The sequence below is a fragment of the Eurypyga helias genome, unplaced genomic scaffold (genome assembly GCF_000690775.1).
Source record: "Eurypyga helias isolate BGI_N326 unplaced genomic scaffold, ASM69077v1 scaffold14850, whole genome shotgun sequence".
Taxonomy (NCBI): Eukaryota; Metazoa; Chordata; class Aves; order Eurypygiformes; family Eurypygidae; genus Eurypyga; species Eurypyga helias.
Window position 1 is genome coordinate 1 of NW_010226359.1, and position 18304 is coordinate 18304.

The 18304-nt window shown below is 41.6% G+C and overlaps 1 protein-coding gene across 2 annotated transcripts; it reads left to right on the forward strand.

Moving 5' to 3' along the window:
* Positions 1-7006: 7006 nt before the first annotated feature.
* Positions 7007-18103, forward strand: CREBRF (CREB3 regulatory factor). Of its 2 annotated transcripts, XM_010152847.1 has the most exons (9): positions 7007-7179; positions 8152-8277; positions 9135-10218; positions 10744-10845; positions 14456-14650; positions 16524-16713; positions 17146-17219; positions 17625-17747; positions 17988-18103. In XM_010152847.1, exons 1-9 carry the CDS (start codon positions 7171-7173, stop codon positions 18101-18103), a joined length of 2019 nt encoding a protein of 672 aa, XP_010151149.1. In that variant the 5' UTR covers positions 7007-7170. The 2 variants fall into 2 exon arrangements, with proteins under 2 accessions (XP_010151149.1, XP_010151156.1); XM_010152854.1 differs by lacking the exon at positions 10744-10845.
* The last annotated feature ends 201 nt before the right edge of the window (positions 18104-18304 follow it).

Genomic DNA, 18304 nt, shown 5'->3' on the forward strand with positions numbered 1-18304 from the left:
GGGATGCCCGCGGTGTTCCTGCCGTGCCCCGGTGCCGTCCCCGGGAGCTGGCGGCGGTTTAACGCGGCCGTGCAGCACGGCGAGGCCGGCCCGCGGTCCTCAGGGCACGGCCTGATGTACCACCTGTGTGCGGGTCATGCGTGTGTAGGTCCCGCATCACAGGGCAGAGGGCACGTAATGACCAGAATTCACCCTGTCACCCTCCACGATAAACCCCAGTTCGGGCTTCTCTCCGCAACAGGCTGAACAGCTATTCAGCTGTGCCGGCTGAGACGTTAACTTCTCGTTTCAAGTAAGCGTGATCTGCCTTGTCGCCAGCTGGGGGTAACCTGTTGAAGTCAGGCATGCCTCACCTGCAGAACCGAACCGGGCTGTGATACCGCCTTTCAAACACTTCAGCACCTTGTCGGCGCGGTGGTAAAAGGGTGGTTAGCCTTTGGCCCAAGGTCGCTTCACCAGGCGGCTTCGAAGCATCCTCGTGGGGACGGTTAATTATTGTTATTACCCGTACGCTTTCATAGTAAGAATTACAGAGGGGAAGACGCAGATGGTTTTGAGACTCGGTCGATTTTTATTGTCGGCAACTTAAATGAGAATTCAGAATTTCTATAGGAAGTATATTGGGTGATTGTTTTAGCAGGAAAGATCTCTTGTAGAAACATTAGTGCTCAGTCATAGTACTTTTCGGAGGTGTGAAAAATATCTCAGAGACCTCCTACAGTGTTTTGTAGCCAGTAGTTTAGCTGAGCAAAGAAAGACTTGTTCTGTCTTTGACAGGAGTATGAACTGATAAGAGAAACCTGCAGCAGAGGCATCAAGCCATTGAGCATCCTTGCCATGTTTGGTTGGAGTTTTCATATATATATATGTAATGAAAGTATCAAAGAGCTTTTTGAAGGAAGACAGGTTTGAAGTCCTTCAGCATCAACAGGAATTAATTGGGAATAAACAGAAGCTTCTGTCCAACTAACAGACGGCTAGTGTGGCGTAAATAAGGGAACGAACTGGTTTACATTCCTGTGATTTGCATGTTTGTGCTGTGTCCTTTGTGAAGCCTAATTAAAGAATGTTTTAAAATAAAAGTTTGGTGAGGATATTTGGCTTTCCAAAGGTTTTGTGGAAAATATAGGTTTTAAGGTTTAGGCTTTCCTAAAGTAATTTCACTCGTTATATTACTACATTTTTTTTTAAATTCTCATTGTCTTTGAATTCTTAGACTTCCTTTTCTTTACTTTTTATTGGTTTTGTTAGTTTATGGACTATTTTGCCAGATGCATTTTTCTGATTTGTTGCTGGCTTTGATTTATGCTGTACTCATAAACCCATCTCTAACAAAAGTATAACAAAACATAATTTTACAGTTTGAAGAGTAGACTAGATTGTACCGTTCCCTTCATCGTAAGACATTTTATTCTGGGAGCTACAGAATTATTTTTTTTTCCTTACCATGAAATACTTTGCACTGTCAAATAGAAAAAAACCCCATATATAGAAACAAGCGTTATGTAGTGATGCAGAATGTTGCTGGATGCAAGCTAAATCGTTCTTTAGTTTTGCTTTTGTTTTCTGTCTGTACTTTGGCCACACTCTGCTTTAGGGGAAATCTGGCTCAACTGTTAGTCAAATTCTGACTTGAATGTTAGTCTTACTGCTAATTCTCATGTGCAAGCAACTCTCCTAACTCTACAGAGTATTTCAGTGAAGGTTTATGCAATTCATGTTTTAACTATAAGAAGGTTTTTAAGTGATGTAGTTCTAGTTTAACATGCTGCACGTCCCACTCTTGGCACTGATACAATAATAAAATCTCAGTCTTTGTTTCAGTAGGTACAGAAAAGCTAGTGCTTCTAGTAGGAATATATTATTTTGGGCATAGTTGCTATAAATACGTAGATGCAATAGATTGTTGGTCTAAAAAAATCACTTTTTCTTGTGCCTCTTGCATTACGATCGGTTATTGGCATCTGCCTGTTTGCTTGCGCGGTCGCGCTGAAGCGGGATACTGCTCCGGAGTTGGGGGGGGGTGGTATTTATACACATGCTGTGCAGGGGTATTCATTCAAACAGAGAACAGCGTGCTGTATTCTTTTTAACTCTTTTACCTGAGGTGTTGCGTGTGTGACTGGAGACCAGAGCTTCTGCTCAGTGGTATCACTTCCAGATCTTGAAGTCTGTCTGCTGTGGGCAAGTCGGATTAGAAAAATAATATTGTGGGGGAAGGGAAGGGAGCAGAGGAAGAGGAACAAAGACAGCCAAGTAGCAGTTTCCCTCTCCTGAAGGGAAGAGGCTTAAAAGAAGTGAAACAGTGTTCCTATCTTTAGTTCTGAATGGCAGTGCTCCCTCAAACTTAGGGTCTGGGTGTCTTAAGCAGCTGTTGTTTGCTGTCCAGGACAGAGGAAGCAAAGGGGGTTATGTCTGAGGTGCTTACGCTGGCATTGTAATACAGATCTATCATCGAGAAGGTAGAGGGACTACAGCAGGTAGAAGGCTGCTTTGGATGAGCAGGTGAACGTGGCCATGGTGGGTGGAAGCAGAGTGTCTTTGCTCACCTGCTATGAAAACAAAACCTAAAAAAACCCAAAATAAACCACAAAATTTAGTGGCTAATAATTGAAGAATCATGCAGAAAGATGAGAAAATAAACAAAGCCAAGAACATTACACTCGGAAACACAACTGAGAGAAATACGTTCTGCACCTGAAGACAGCACTGAGCAGAGCATGTTCTGTAATGGGCCACAAAGTGGCACCGCCTGTGGAAGGAGAAAGTTCTAAGAGAAGCGTAGCAGCACTGCTGGCATCCCTGCCTGTGGTACCCCATACAATGTCCAGATGCAGCAAACACTACATAGTACATAATGGTTCTTTTAAAACATGTGACACAGTTTTTTGCGCCTTCTCCGAAATTTCAAGTTTGGCATTTTGAATGTTTTCACCCAAGTCTGTAGGTTCGGTATTGACAGGCGCTCGTGATGCCCTATGTTTTTATCTGCATCCAAAAGTAACATTGACAAACCGTGGTGTGATGCAGTCACCGGATGAAAAGTGTAATTGCTCGTGGAATGTAGTTAGAACAGGCATTTAGCTGCTGTGATAATAAGCACCGTACAGTCAACAAAATGGTATAGCCACGCTCTGTGTGCTTTTCAGACTGTACAGAATACACGTGTGAATTGAGACAGAAATAGCAGCTTTAGTTATAGCTACAGTACAGATGATTCAGACAGGTGACTGAGGAAGACTTTCAGGGTTGCCTAAGCTGGCATCTTAGGTTGATCTTATAGGGACTTCAGATATAATGCACCGGCACAGAAGGGTGTTTTACTGGTCCAGGGAAGTGGCATGTGGTGGTAACCACTGTGAGTCCCCCTAATGCTGGGTGTTTTGAGTTCAAGTCCTGCTGTTGGCCAGCTTAAGTGTACTGCTGCATCAGTACTGTCGTGCAATAAGCCTACCATTAGAACGTTTGAAGTTCAGGCTTCCCGAGTACCTTGGGACCAATAGGAAACTGTTTTAAATGCACTTTTTCAAAAAGTAAATATAAATGCAGACAATTTTTATTAGATTAATGAATTACTAACCTTGTAGAACAGTTTTTGGTTACTTATTGATGACTGATGGGGATTTTACCCAATGTACGTATGCATGCCTCCATCAGTACCCCAAATTCTTAAATGTTGGATGAACATGGCAGTTCATGAGATGTTTTGCCCTTCTTCATGCTCAAGTGAATGAACGAGCTTTCTCCCAGGAGCCGGGGCGCAGCTCCGTGCTGATGTGACTCAAGAATCTGCAGATACAGAACCAGCTCGGGGACCGGCTCCTTAATCACCTTCATCTGATTGAACAGCAGGCTGCTGCCAAAAGGAGTGGCAGCATCCTGCCCGGTGCCTCGGGCGCTGTATTCCACCTGCGGTTCAGTTGCTGGGCAGCAAACTACAGGATTTCACCTCTGTATCTCTGCGTTTGGGAAGGGCTGATGTAAGGAGTTAATGAAAGTTGTCCTAAGTAGAAATTCCTGCTACGTTTATCTTCAGTTTATACTGCTGTTCTTGAGCTCTGCCACGATCGTTTAGTTCATTCAAATCTGTATTTGTTACAGATAATATTACAGCTGTTCTAGCTCATTCTTGAGTTTGACGTGCCAATGATAAATTCTGTAAAAATGGGACTTCGGCTGTGGTTGACAAGGTTACTTTCCTTAATGGCAAGTTCAGATGTTACGTCTTTGCTTCCATATGTGTTGTTGACTTCTATACATCTCAATTTACCATCCCACAAAAAAATACTGGAAGTTAAGTGTGGACACTGGGAGTCTTTTAATGAAGATCTTGATGATTCGGTTAAGTGTGGACACTTCTTTTAATGAAGATCTTGATGATTCTGGGAAATTTAGAAAGCAGTTGGGAGCATGAAGCATGCCTAGATTGCGCAGCTCCTCGAGGCACTCTTCTTTATGGCCTCACCATGTTTCCCAAGTAGGTGTTTCGTTGGGAGCGTGAAGCATGCCTAGATTGCGCAACTCCTCGAGGCACTCTTCTTTATGGCCTCACCATGTTTCCCCATACAGCTACCAAGAAAAATCTTACGTTGTAGAATACTTGGAATAGATCCTAATGGGATTCAAATCACATTTAAATATTATAAAATGTCAAGGATGAAATATAATGAGAATTAGAGGAACAGTCGGATTAGCTGATACACTGCTTTGACCCAGGAGAACATGGTGCTGTAAGTTTATAGCGAAAAGGTTACTCCAGTCTTTGAGATGGTAAAAGTTATTTTGGACATTTAACGTCTGTTTTGAGGATTTGTAAGTGATCCAAAGCTCCCTGGTCCTGACACTGGGAAGTGTTTGCTGGTTCCTGAAATCGGCGTCCGTACAGATTAAGTTTCACCCCCCGTTCCTGGTTGTGTACAGAAGGCAGCGGAATGGCTTGAGGTGCGTGTTGTAACCAAACAGAACGCAGAGTAAGCGGCAAAGGTCCCCGTTCTTTCCCCTTTATGTCATGCGGTGGGACAAGTTGGACAGTCTCCCCGCGGGAGAGCAGGTGGTGGCCTTCTGGCGTTGACATCGAGGTATTAGTCTGAGGTTCTGCTGAAAGAGACACCGAGCTCTGCCTCTCCGTGCGGGAAGAGAGAGAGAGATACTGCTCGGGAATGGATTGGTATTAAAATGATGTCCTTCTTGCCTCTTTCTTTGCACATGAGAACATCATTTCTTTGTTGTACAGAGCAGGCCCTTTGTCCTAGATCAGCGCAGGCCGAAAAGTGAAAAGTGAATCGTCGGTGCCGCTTCAGCAGCGTAGGCAGGACGGGCTCTGCTGCCGTGAGGCCTTCGCTGGGTGAAGGGACACGGGGCCTTGTTGAGGCACCTCGGCCTGGGACGCAGCCTTAACTTTAAATGTCACTTTCAGATAAAGAGTTCCCTGGGAGTTTTAAAGCAGAAGGAAAGTTTTTCCATTATAAACTGCCTCTTCCTCAACCCGGGGCCCTAGAAGGAATGGCGGGCTTTGGCAGCGGTAGCATGGTTTGACTAGGAACTTGCGTATAACTGGGCTTGTAATTGTTGTTCTTTATGTTCTAGCCACTCTTTGAAAAGCAGTATGTTTTGATAAGCAAAGACTTTCCTGCATAGTGTCCATTTTTACCACAGTCTGAGAGTATATATGCTGAATATAACAAAATAGCTGAGATCCTGTCTGAAAGTGGGAATGATCACGGGGATGCTGTCATGTGCTGGTGGGAGGAGGGTTCTGAGCACAGCTCCGCTCTAGGAGAACACTTTTACTCCACTATTTGTTTTTCAAAACAAGAGAATAAACATAGTCTGGAGGAGCAATGTTGAATGAAGAATCTGCTCAAAGAAACAAATATGTTTGAATTGATAATGCTGAAGAACTGTACGAGGGTCAGGGTTTTTGTTACGCTCTTCTAACGCTGCTTTTTTGTTAGAGACTGTTTATACAAGGGTAGGGATCTTGCAGGATCAAGCAAGACAGTAAGAAAGCAGCATCTCTGAAAACAATGTAGCTACATTAGATACTGAAGTTTGATACCATGGGTGATTTTTTTTTTTATTATTGTTCTTTATATAACATTGTGTTTTTATGAGTCTTTTGCAATAATTTTAGAGTAATATAATTACTGATGGTTTTGCTAAGGTGCTTGCTTTTCTACGATTAAGTTTTTCCTTACGTGGTTGAAAAATACAGGATTAAGCAGGATATGAGGCTCGAAAAAGTCTTTAGATGTACATCTAAAGTAGCAGTGGATCTATAGAAACTACTAAACTGGTAAAACTACTAATAGATAAATCGGACCAATTTCAACACGTGCCTTCGTTGAATTAATAGACAAGATATTTTGTTAGGCAACTCTGAGTTTGGCACAATTTTTAATTTGTTCTGTTGGGGAGGCCTGTGTCTTCCCTTTCTCTACTGCTGGCGCTGAGCTTGCTTGCTGTAATCCCTCTGCCACTAGATGTTGCTGTATGAGTGATTGATACAATCTTATCTGATGCTGGATGGATTAATCTCTTCAGGAAAGGAGGAGATATCGCTGGAACAGTATTACTGCCTCTTCTGAAATTAGTATTTTGAGACGATTGTCTGAGACATTTTTAGAATTTATTGGCTGTTACATTAGTCATAAAGATCGTTTCTCTCTTGTATACCCAGCAGTGAGCTAGTCATTATTTCTAATTAGGCAGGCTTTCTTTTCATGTGTCTGTAGAGCTCATGGTCTCAGTAGTGAGGAAAAAAGGCAATGAAATGTAACTCAGCCAAAAAGGTTTTTGCACGAACTCTGTTGTGTAGCATCTGTGGCTTTTCATTCGATGAAAGATGGCAAGGGAGGAAAATTGCTGTATGTTCTAGCATAAGGAATAATCACTTTTCAGGGGAATTTTTGCCTCTAGTTCGCTTTAGCTGTGTTTCAAGCACTACCTTTTTGGTGAAGGAATACTTACCTCCTTGGGGGTTTGCTGTGTTTATTCTACACAGAATCTCCAAATAGAAGAGCTCCATCAGGGTGAACTGAAGTTATCCTAAGGAAAATTTCATTGCATGGATTGTATAAACTCACTGAGACTGAAGTAAAGCTGGAAAGGGATCTACAAGTGAATAAAACAAGAAGTTTGGAATTGGATTTGGGGAATCTGGGCTTGGAAATGCCTCAGGTAAGTCTGTTACAATTACATTTGCTTCTATAAACAATTTTGCTTCCGTATTAAAAAAAAAGGACATTTATGAGCAAATTTAGCTGGCATTAGCAGGGAGAATTGAAGAGAGATTAAATGGTGCCTGTTTTTGAGGGTCTCGATAGTGTCTGGTGGAAGCTATGTTGCTGCTCTTGGCACTGTATTTGTTCACACAGCAAGATTCAGCAGAGTTGTCGCCTTGATGAGGGTGGATGCCTGGAGAGCAGCCTTTATTTCTGCAGTGATTCACACATCAGCACACTGAATGACTTTCAGCAGTACAGTGTTTCTCCCTTCCCAACCCTCGGGGCAAGTGTGTCTAAAAGAGAAATAGAGGTCTGGAATTAAATGTAGCAGAAAGCCTTGCTGCCCATTCCCTGCATGCCCAGTCACCCTGCATAATGTTTTTCTGCAAAGCTCCACTTTGTTCTTGAGCAATAGAACAGGCTTGATTTAGCTGTAATAAATTTTGCTGTTGTTACAATCTCAGGTGGAAGCTTTGCGTTCTAATGGTTCTAAAAACAGTCAACATTGCTTTAGCAGAAAATGGTTTGCTCTTGGAGTGAAGGCCCTGCAAGCGTGTAGTGCCTGTTGATACTCACAGGTCTGGCCAGTACTCGCTCTCCTCTTCCACAAATGCTAACATATCCCTAAACTTGGCAAACGCATGAGAATTTCAAACCAACAAAAAGAATGAATGAGCAATGCTCTTGCAGCTATATGATGAATACAAATGTGTCCTTTGATTCAAGAGCTGCATGTTGTTAGCTGCTCCTAAAGCATTCTCTCGCTCTGAGAAATGACATGCTTATCTGTGTAGGTAAAAACCTTCCAGATGCAAGTACAGCAAAAGTTCAGACTTGGTTGAAATAGCAGTACTGGCGATGTTTTGTTGAAGAAAATATGCCTTTTTATAGCATGCTTCAAATGTCAGTATCAATTCTGTTGTAGCCCAGTGTGAGTGGAATGGACCCTCCTTTCGGGGACGCCTTTCGGAGCCATGTGTTTTCAGAGCAGACTCTGATGAGCACGGATCTCTTGGCAAGCAGTTCAGATCCAGATTTCATGTATGAACTGGTAGGTCATCTTTCTGTGTGTGTACATAATTTACTCTCCTTGACTAATACCCTGAGTTCGTGTAGTAATGAAGGAGTATTTCTTCAAGAATGCTAGAAAATGAATACATTACTGCTAGCTGCTGATGAGGGAAGAGCCTAACTGCTTGTCCAGCAAATGAGATGCTTCCTCAATAGAGACCTGTTAAAGCTGGCCATAAGGAGAGACTTGATACACGAGTCTTAAATAGAGCTGTGTTGACATTATGTAGTGGTGCTTGAGACTCTTCCTTACAATCTTTTCTGCAAGAGCAGCTATATGCTACTTCACCCAAGCTGTGAGTGCAGGGGAAGCAAAACAAAAGTTGACTCATAAACTAGCTTTTGTTGGTGTGGGTTTTTTTTTTCACCTCCTCCATCAAAAGAAAAAGGTAGCTTCTAGTCATTAACTGATCGTGTTAGAATGATTTTTTTCCAGGGACTGGTAAACTTGAGCACATTCTGTTACGCGCACAGCAAAGGTTAATAGAGACTAGAACAGCTTGCCTGTGATGCCTTCCATATTTTAAATACATGGATATTGGTACTAGTCTAGTTCCTGATGGATGACCAGATGAATTTGCTAAAGTAGAAAAAGAATCCAGCGGCATTTGACTTGTATCTTTAGCAATCTCTTCAGGAGGATGTGCTGCTGAAGCACGGAAGCTGGATTTTGTCCTGACCCTCAAAAGAAGCTTTTAGCTGGAAGTTGAGGTATCTTCATATGTTACCATTCTTACACTTCGCTGGAATTAAGCTCACTGTGCAAGATCAAGCAGAGAACAGAGATGATTGATACCTTTTTTTGTATTAATGTTTAACTTGTCTTATTATGCACAGGATAGAGAAATGGACTATCAGCAAAGCTCCAGAGACAACTTACTTTCAATGGAGGACTGCAAAGACCTTGAGAGCTTGGAGTCTTTTACGGACATCCTGGACAAAGAAGCTGCTCTCACCTCAAAGTGGGAGCAGTGGGATACCTACTGTGAAGACTTAACTAAATACACTAAGTTAACCAGCTGTGACATCTGGGGAACAAAAGAGGTGGATTACCTGGGCCTTGATGACTTTTCAAGCCCTTACCAAGACGAAGAGGTCATAAGCAAAACACCGACACTGGCTCAGCTTAACAGTGAGGACTCCCAACCTGTTTCTGATTCGCTCTATTACCCTGATTTGCTCTTCAGTGTAAAACAAAATCCTCTAAATTCTTTGTTACCTGGCAAAAAAATCACAACCAGAGCAGCAGCTCCCGTCTGTTCCTCCAAGAACGTTCAGGCTGAGGCACCTTTGTCGGACTGTGTCCAGAAGGCAAGCAAACCCGCAACTCAGCCTGCTTCCAGTACGCAAATCATGGTGAAGACCAACTTGTATAATAGTGAAAAGGTGAACATTCATGTTGAATGTAAAGACTATGTTAAAAAGGCAAAAGTAAAGATCAATCCTTTACCACAGGGCAGACCAGTGCTGAGCCAGACGCATGCTGATGCAGCAAAGGAAAACACCTGCTATTGTGGTGCTGTAGCAAAGAGACAAGAAAGAAAAGGAATAGAGTCCCCGCATAGTCACAGTACGCCTCCTGTTTTGCCTTTTAAAGAGACTCAAGAACTGCTCCTCAGTCCACCCCAGGAAACCCCAGGACTTGTTGTGGGGGAGAGCAGTCTCTCTGCCAGCACATCAGTGTCAGATTCTTCACAGAAGAAAGAAGAGCACAACTATTCTCTTTTTGTAACAGACAGTTTGGGTGAACAGTCAGTCAAAGGCGACCCCGAGGAGGATGAGGATGATGAGGACGATATCGAAGATGAGGACCATGATGAAGGATTTGGCAGTGAGCACGAGCTGTCTGAAAACGATGATGAGGAAGAAGATTATGAGGATGATAAAGATGATGACATCAGCGATACTTTCTCAGAACCAGGTACCAGCAATGATGCGCTTTGCTAACGTGAAGGCTAACAGATTTGTCTGCCAAGTGGGAAAGAATGCTTTTGAATGCTTTATAGTTAAGATGAGCAACACTGATGTTAAATTATGAACTTTCATCCCAGATTTTTGAAGTGCTTTGCAAAATGTACTTAACAAAATCAATAGAAAAGTCTCTATTGCCCTGTTTTGAGAAAAACTGCGTTGAACTCTGGTCCTGCAACAAAAATCGTAATAGAGAATGCAGAAAACCTAGCTTGTAGCCGAAGGTTGTAGAGCAACTACCTGCAGTTGTCATTTTTTTTTGTGGCTTGATGCTAGGATGTGCAGAGCTTTCTAGTGCTTCAGTAGGTTGCTGCTTTGCACTTACCCAGAGTTGTATCTCTTGATAGCTGGTATGAAGTCATGGCCTGAGTGAAATAATGTCATAATTACTTAAGTCCTACTGTAGGTACAGTTTTCTGCAGAATCGAGATACCTACCTCTGAAACTAATAGAACCGTTTCTTGGTGGTTTTCAGCAGTAACACTTAGTGGGTCTTCAAGGGATACTGAATTCCTCTCTCCTGCATGTAGAAATGGAGCCTTAACAACAGAAATAAGAACTAACCTTCACCCAGAAGGTAACAAGGCGGTGACGTGTGAAAATAAAACCTGAAGGGGAAGCAACAGGACTGTAACAAGTGTTTGTTTCATTGCAGAAAGTATTATGATAGTCACACTTTATAAAATGCTTTGCGGTATAGTAGAAGACAAGGTATTCAGACATTTGGCAATATGCGGCTTCAGGAGGGAAAGCAGCTTAAATTTTGCCTTTTTAAAACCAGCAGTTTCCCTAAAGCTTGTCAGTGTTTATCATAATGAGCGCCCAGATTAAATGATTTTCTAAGTAGATTTCTTGAGCTGGCGTTAAATTTGTGAAGCATTGTGCCCTTCATGTTACTTTTACATGCACATAACACATTTTTATTAGCGTTTTAAAACCTCTTCCTCCCTTCTGCATTGAACTCCCTCCGCTTTCTGGGGCTTTGAGTAGCTCTTACAGCTCTGGCATGACTGCTGTGCCACACAGCGCTTTGCAGCCCACGGGGGCACGTTGCACAGAAAGCCTGGGAACCTTGCAAAAGAGACGTCCTGTTGAAAGGCTGGGATTTCAGCTGGTGGAATGACGTGAACTATTTGCCATTTGTTCAGTTCCACTGAGCAGCGGTCGCTCGGGCCTTCGCGACGTCGTGCCGTGCGGTCGCTGAGGAGCTTGGCTGATGCAAGCTTGCTGGAACTTTACGTGAATGAAGCCATTCACCTGGACTGTGGTGATTTATTAAAAGTTTCACCCGATGTTTTGGTTGTGTTAGAAGGTGGTGTCTTAATTTTGTTGCTCTTGTACTTCCTGTTGCTTTTTTACCCTTACAGTATAGGTAAATACTATGGATAAATTTCTAAAAATAGGCATAGCATGGGAAAATTGAACCTTCCATAGTTCTGAAACCACAATCAGTTGGTAAGTTCAGAGTGAAGATGTAGTTTACTGAAAGGGCAGAAACTTACTAGTTATTGCTGTCCCTCTGATGTATTTTATACACCATTTGCTTTTGTTTATTCTCCCCCGTGTATGTTTTTGGAGTGCATCAAATGCTTCTAAAGTGTTAGCATCACCTGGGGAAATACTCAGATACAGTGAACTTCAAGAACTGGGAGAAATAACTAAAAATGTGACTGGCTGTTGGCCAAGTTTCACCAACAGTGTTTTTATTATCACCATGCTACACATCTAGGAATTTTGGTCACCTGCAAAGGTAATTTATTATGGGAATTATCAGCCCAGACCTTTTGTAGCACTTAAAGGATTTTTTTTTTTTTGCCTTTACTAGTATATTTTACCAATTTAATTTAATAGAAATATTTGTAAATGCTTCTCCCATCAAGTAGTTAAGAGATTCCAGAAACGGGAGACGCAACAAGTGATTCACTTTTCAGTAGCACAGCAGAAAAAAGAGCTGAAAGGGAAAAATGCTTGCAGAGACATAGCGATTGTTTAAAGTTGCATCGCATCCACTCTGAGCACCTGGACCATCATCTGGGGGGAAAAAGACCCATAAATGGTTTGACAGAATTCAGTGTGATTAAATGGTAAAGAAAGGGGTTTTCTGACGTTGTTTTGGTGATGCTATTTTTGCTTTTAATCTGGCAAGATGCAGACATCATGTGTACCCTGTTCTCCGTGTTCCTAATTTAACACTGGTGAATTTAAACCTAAAACATTGTAAGGAATGTGAACGAAGATTTTTAGGAGGGACTTGTGAAGGGCTTGAAAGGTAAATAAAAGAACCCTTTCAGATTTCTTAGAAGCCCGCCAAAGAAAGTGTGACTGCTACACGTTCTTTCCTAAGAGGAGAATTCAAGGAAGATGGGTGCAGTGCAGGAAAACTGAACAGATCTGTTGTACTCCTGTGTGTTGCAGACTAGGGTAGGCCACTGTGCACTCAATTATTCTACGTAACTTTAAAATGATAGCAGGTCAATGTTAGATTTGCAGGGCAGGATGCATTAAGTCAACATAATTTTAGTTGCTAACTTAATTATAGTTTAAATAAGCAAACAGGAAGTCTTGATTTTAACCTTGTACATTTGTACACATCGGCTCTTAGAGATTTGTTTTCCTCAGCTGGCTTATTTCTGTGTTTTCATGAAGATGGGCTAAATTTATACATGTCAAGCTATGTAACTCATTATATAGATATGTTTTTTTCAAGTGGAAAGTAAGTGGGGTTTTTTAAGAGTGTTTTGATACTGATGTCAAACAGCATTTGGGTAAAATGGAAATACAGTTTAAAATATTTGTGGTATTCGAAACTATATTTAATGTAAATTGTCATCATTTTGGCTATAGAAGAAAAAATGTTTTATAAAGCGTGCTTCATTGTTTGCTTTGCCTTTAAAATACTGTCTTTTTAATAAACTAGAGAATCAAAGTAAATGAGTTGATGAAATTATTAGAAACAGAACTTTAGAATGATTTCCTCTTGCGCATCTAACTTTTATTCGTACTTTGGGTTAGGAGGTGAAAGTCAGACCAAAGCAAGAAAGTTTGGTTTTCCTCTTTCAACTTTTTTCAAGGTCAAACAGAGTAATTGAATGGACTGTTTTAAAAAGAAGAAAGCTTTCTTTGTGCCGCTGTTAAAAGACACAGCGGAGCTCAAGCTTAGAGAGTCAAGGCTTGTTAAGCTTGTGACGTTTTGAAATGCATTATTTTTTAAGTCGATGTAAACTGTTACATAGATTGTAGTGCACAAGGTGATGCAGTCGTTTGGATTTTTTTACTCTTAGTATATGTTGCCTTTTTCTAAAGCATGCATAGGATTTTTAAAACTGTGATGTATAAATATTTATGCAACGTGGATAGTGGCCTTACAGTTTCCGTGAACTTCATGAACGGTTCATCATATCAAGTGCATCATAATATACCTCTAAAATTCTGTGTAGCTTTACTGTGGATCCTTTCTCTTCATCCCACTAAAGAGGTGAGGAAGAGATTGAGCAGCTTGTGTCCGGATCCCTTCAGTTTGGATGCCCTTTTCTTAGGGGCTTTAGATCATTGTCCTGATAACAGACCCCCTGCCTCTAGTCTAATAGGGATGGGTGGTTTGATTGATTTCCTGGAGGCATTCAGACTGAAGGAACAGCAGGAGTTGAACTTGATGATCCTAATGGGCCCCTTCCAGTTCAGAATATTCCGACTGAATAATTTTGCTTTCTTTCTTAGTCCTTTGCTAATCCATCTTTATTATCTGCTTCTCTTTCCATGCTTTTTGATTTGAGATTAATCAGTATGTGGAGGCAAGTTAGGGTTATGTTCCTGCAGATTTCATGGAGAAAGTTGTAAGGAAGGACGGATACTCTCCAGCAGCCGTGTTCTGTGCTCTGCAGTGGTGGGGGATGCTGGGGCAGAGGAGCAATAGAGCTGTAAGGGGTCAGAGAACATAAAGGGGCTTTCAATGCAGAAATAATTTGTCTCTTTTCTACTAACGAAGCACCGTCACTGGCTCAGTTTCTGTCCCTGGATTTAAGGCAAGTACCCAGCAGTAGCTGACACTGAAAACCAAGTCTATCAGATAATGTAAAAAACCAGGCCTCGTCTGTGGTTTTGCTCATAACTTGAATACTCACTCCACTCTTTAAGGGCTAGAAGCAGTTTTGTCAACCTTATATAACCAATGCAATGCATCCTTTTAGGGTATGAAAATGATTCTGTGGAGGATTTAAAAGAAATGACTGCAATATCCTCTCGGAAAAGAGGCAAGCGAAGGTATTTCTGGGAGTACAGCGACCAACTAACACCGTCGCAACAAGAAAGAATGCTGAGGCCATCCGAGTGGGATCGAGATACATTACCAAGTAACATGTATCAGAAGAACGGTCTCCATCATGGTAAGAACGGTGTCGTAGTTACAAGTGAATGTCTTTCGTTCTGACATCTGCAGTAGCCAAACTCCCATACTTGCAGGTGCTGACAAGTCGTGTTTTGGCCATGAAAATCATTAAAACACTGTAGGTCTGTGGCTTAATTAGGAGAGTTCTGCACCGTGTCCAAGGGAACGTACAGTAGTAACTTGCAGTGTGGCTTCTCCCAGTGGGAGGTGGATGAATTGAGAATTGTAACTTCCAAGGGCTTTCGGTGGCAGCCCCAAGAGTTTGACATTTTCTCAGCGCGATGCTGCAAACATCGTGGGTGGGTCAGGTCACTTGGTGATACTTGGTGCCTCGTAGCTGTTAGCTTCAGTCCAGCTTGCGTTAGAAGTGATCAGAGAAGCAGAGTCCACGTTAACTGCGCTATGACCTCAAGGACTGGCAGTAAGGCATAACTGTCTCTTTTTGCTCCTCCCTACTTGTTTCTCCCACTTTGTGAATGCAGCACAGTGACACAGTTACTCTTCCATGAATAACCCATGTCTTTAGAATACCCTCTCAGAAACTTAAACCAATTGGTCTAGTAACTGTGTTTTATTCCCGTAACTTTTTGATTAGCAATTTGCTGTACTGCACACATGACTAACGTCACCCAGAGCAAACCACTCTTAGGAGTGATGGTTGTTTTCTTGTCACGGCATCTCTGTGGTAGGCTGCTCACCTTGATTTTGGCTTTGAAGGAGAAAATTAAGACAGCTTCCCTGGTTGTTATGTTAATGTTCCTTTACACTTGACAATTACTGTCTTTGACATGGCAGTTTACCTTCTGTGAAACCAAAAGATTTTGTTGTTACTTGTAGATTTATTCAGGAAAGAAAACTTGGGTTTAGATGGTTATTTATCCTGTAATGGAATATCAGTACCTAAAGTCCCTATCACTGCTCCTTCTTACGAAGGCTGAAGTCTGTACTTGTAACAACCACTAACCAAACAGGCCTTGAGGACTCGGCCCCACCAGACACTTGGAGGAGCAAGTGACCTTGAAGTCCGGTGTCTGTGCAAGGGACTTGTGGGATCAAACACGACTTAACATCCAGAAGCTACAGAATATAACACATGCAGGATTTTTTTTATTTTCACATACAGGTGTACACCAAGGTCATCTACTGCCTTAGATAAATAATGCTCAATTATCAGCTCCCTAACAAGTATTTCTGGAGCAGGTTTGTTAGATTTTAGTAACATTTTCATGCGAGTGTAACAACTGTGATTTTTAATGGAAATCTAGAAAAACACACATAGGAATGACAGAGAAGCTTAAAGAATAAAGGTTTTGTCTTGAATATATGTATTTCCTCAGGAAAACCAGGCCGTCAATAACTTCAGATGCATATAAAAGGGGTTAACTAGCCTTTGTGTGGATCATTTAAGTTCATTATCACTGAAGATTGTTTCAGTACCAGGCCTCGACACGCTTTTTTTAATACAGAACTTTAGCAATAAGATTATTTAAGAATTTAATGAGCTTGAATGTGCAGGAAGATACAGTGGCTGAACACATGAGTTAGCAAGTTGCAGCTGGGGCAGAACAACTGGGTTTGAACTTGTGACATAAGTTTTTCGGCACAGTGGTGTGTATACTGTCTATCACATCAGTAGTCTGGCCAGCAGTATTTGCTCTTATCTGATCTGAATATAATATGAATTGTACAAAGCAGTTTGTCTGGAAATGCTCTTTCTGTTGTGAAAGGCCATAGGGATCACATGATTCCAGTCTATTCTCTTGTAATAAACAAAGGAACTTAAACTGCAGCCAAAAAAATACATGTGTTTTCACAGGTTTGTGTACATATTGTGTCAATTCCCAACCCAATTTTCTGCATATTTCAAACAGGGAAATACGCAGCAAAGAAGTCACGGAGGACTGATGTAGAAGACCTGACTCCCAACCCCAGAAAACTTCTACAGATCGGTAATGAACTAAGGAAGCTGAATAAGGTGATCAGTGACCTGACACCAGTCAGTGAACTACCCCTAACGGCCAGACCGAGGTCAAGAAAAGAAAAGAACAAGCTGGCTTCCAGGTATACATTAGATAATGCTACACGGATGAGTAAATCTGGAATACAACAACTGGATGATTAAGATCTAACTAATTTTTACCTCGAGATCCTGCTTCATGCTGGTAGTTCCTGCAATGGCCTAATTACCAGTTTATCAAGAAGCACTTTGGAAGTGTAGTTTGCCTGTTCCCTAGATAACGATGCATTTCCACTGGAAGCTGGCTTACTTAGCTGCAGGGCAAATGATGGATAGAGTGATAAAGTCCACGGGCATGAAATGTAAGCAAATACAGGTAGCAGAGTGCTTTCAGTGAAGGTGAGAGTAGATAGATGATTTTGTACAACACAGCTCTGGGAGTATTGGTGGATAAATTCATGTGGCAAGCAAACAGATGCTCTTAGTATTCTGGAATTTTTGTTAGTGTTCTAATTCTTCCCCTCTTCTTACTATAGGGCTTGTAGACTAAAAAAGAAAGCCCAGTATGAAGCCAATAAAGTAAAACTCTGGGGTCTCAACACGGAATATGGTAAATACAACTCTTCACATCTTAATTTTTCTTCTGTTCAGACAAGTGTGTGTTTGGCACTGTCATGTAACCTGGGTCATACCTGGCAGTTTACAGAAAATACAGGGTTGCTACAAACCCAGCGGTTTTATTGGTACAAAAAGAGGCCACTCCATAAAGTGTACGTAAATTGGGTTACCTGCAGTGTTGAGCTACTTTACAGATGTAAATTATGTAAATGTAAGCTTGTAATGTCAATATTTTTGAAAATATGTGTACAGATGTAAACTATTACATCTCAATTTTAGACTAAGTGTGATGTGACACCTTTGGCACTTACAGATAACAGTGTGTGGACAACTGTGGATTTCTTTGGCTCCAGAAGGAACGTGCTGTAAATCTAATACAGGTGTGTTTTCTTTGCAGATAATTTACTGTTTGTGATCAACTCCATTAAACAAGAAATAGTGAATCGGGTGCAGGTACCTAAAGATGATAGAGGAGTCGACATGGAACAAACGTTGAACGTCCTTATCAAAGACACCCTTGGTAAGCAGGGAGCATAACGTACTCGCACATACGCGAGGAGACATATAATCTGTGGTATGTTACCTTGCAAACAATTCCCATAATAGAGAAGAGAAGGAAGTGCTTCCTGATTTTTGGTTGTCTGTGCCTTTTGGTTGGTTAGTAACCAAAGTGTTCGTTGGCTCTGCGTCGCTTACAGAATGTACAGGTATGTGCAATGAATAGTAACCCTACAGCATGTTTTCTTACCCTCCGTTTTAGGACTGCCTGTAGCTGGACAGACATCGGAATTTGTTAATCAAGTTTTAGAGAAGACTGCAGAAGGAGACCCTACCGGTGGCCTTGTAGGGCTACGAATACCAATGTCAAAAGTTTAAGACACGGCTTCAGCTCTTCTCATCGGTCAGATTCTACCTGTGCTGTCAAGTACTTCATTGTAAATTCCATTCTGGTCTGCATGTCAGTTTAGCAGTGTGTAAGCACTTACCATTAGGTTCCATTGTTTTTAAATAACAATGTAGTACAACAAATCAAAGCATGATACAAAATGCTGAATTGCATTTTTGGAGCATAAACCA

Bases quoted from the DNA above. Each gene is read 5' to 3' on its own strand.
- CREBRF (XM_010152847.1), top strand. The intron at 10,219-10,743 runs GTACCAGCAATG...GGTGGTTTTCAG, and splicing joins CGATACTTTCTCAGAACCAG to CAGTAACACTTAGTGGGTCT. The intron at 14,651-16,523 runs GTAAGAACGGTG...TATTTCAAACAG, and splicing joins GAAGAACGGTCTCCATCATG to GGAAATACGCAGCAAAGAAG.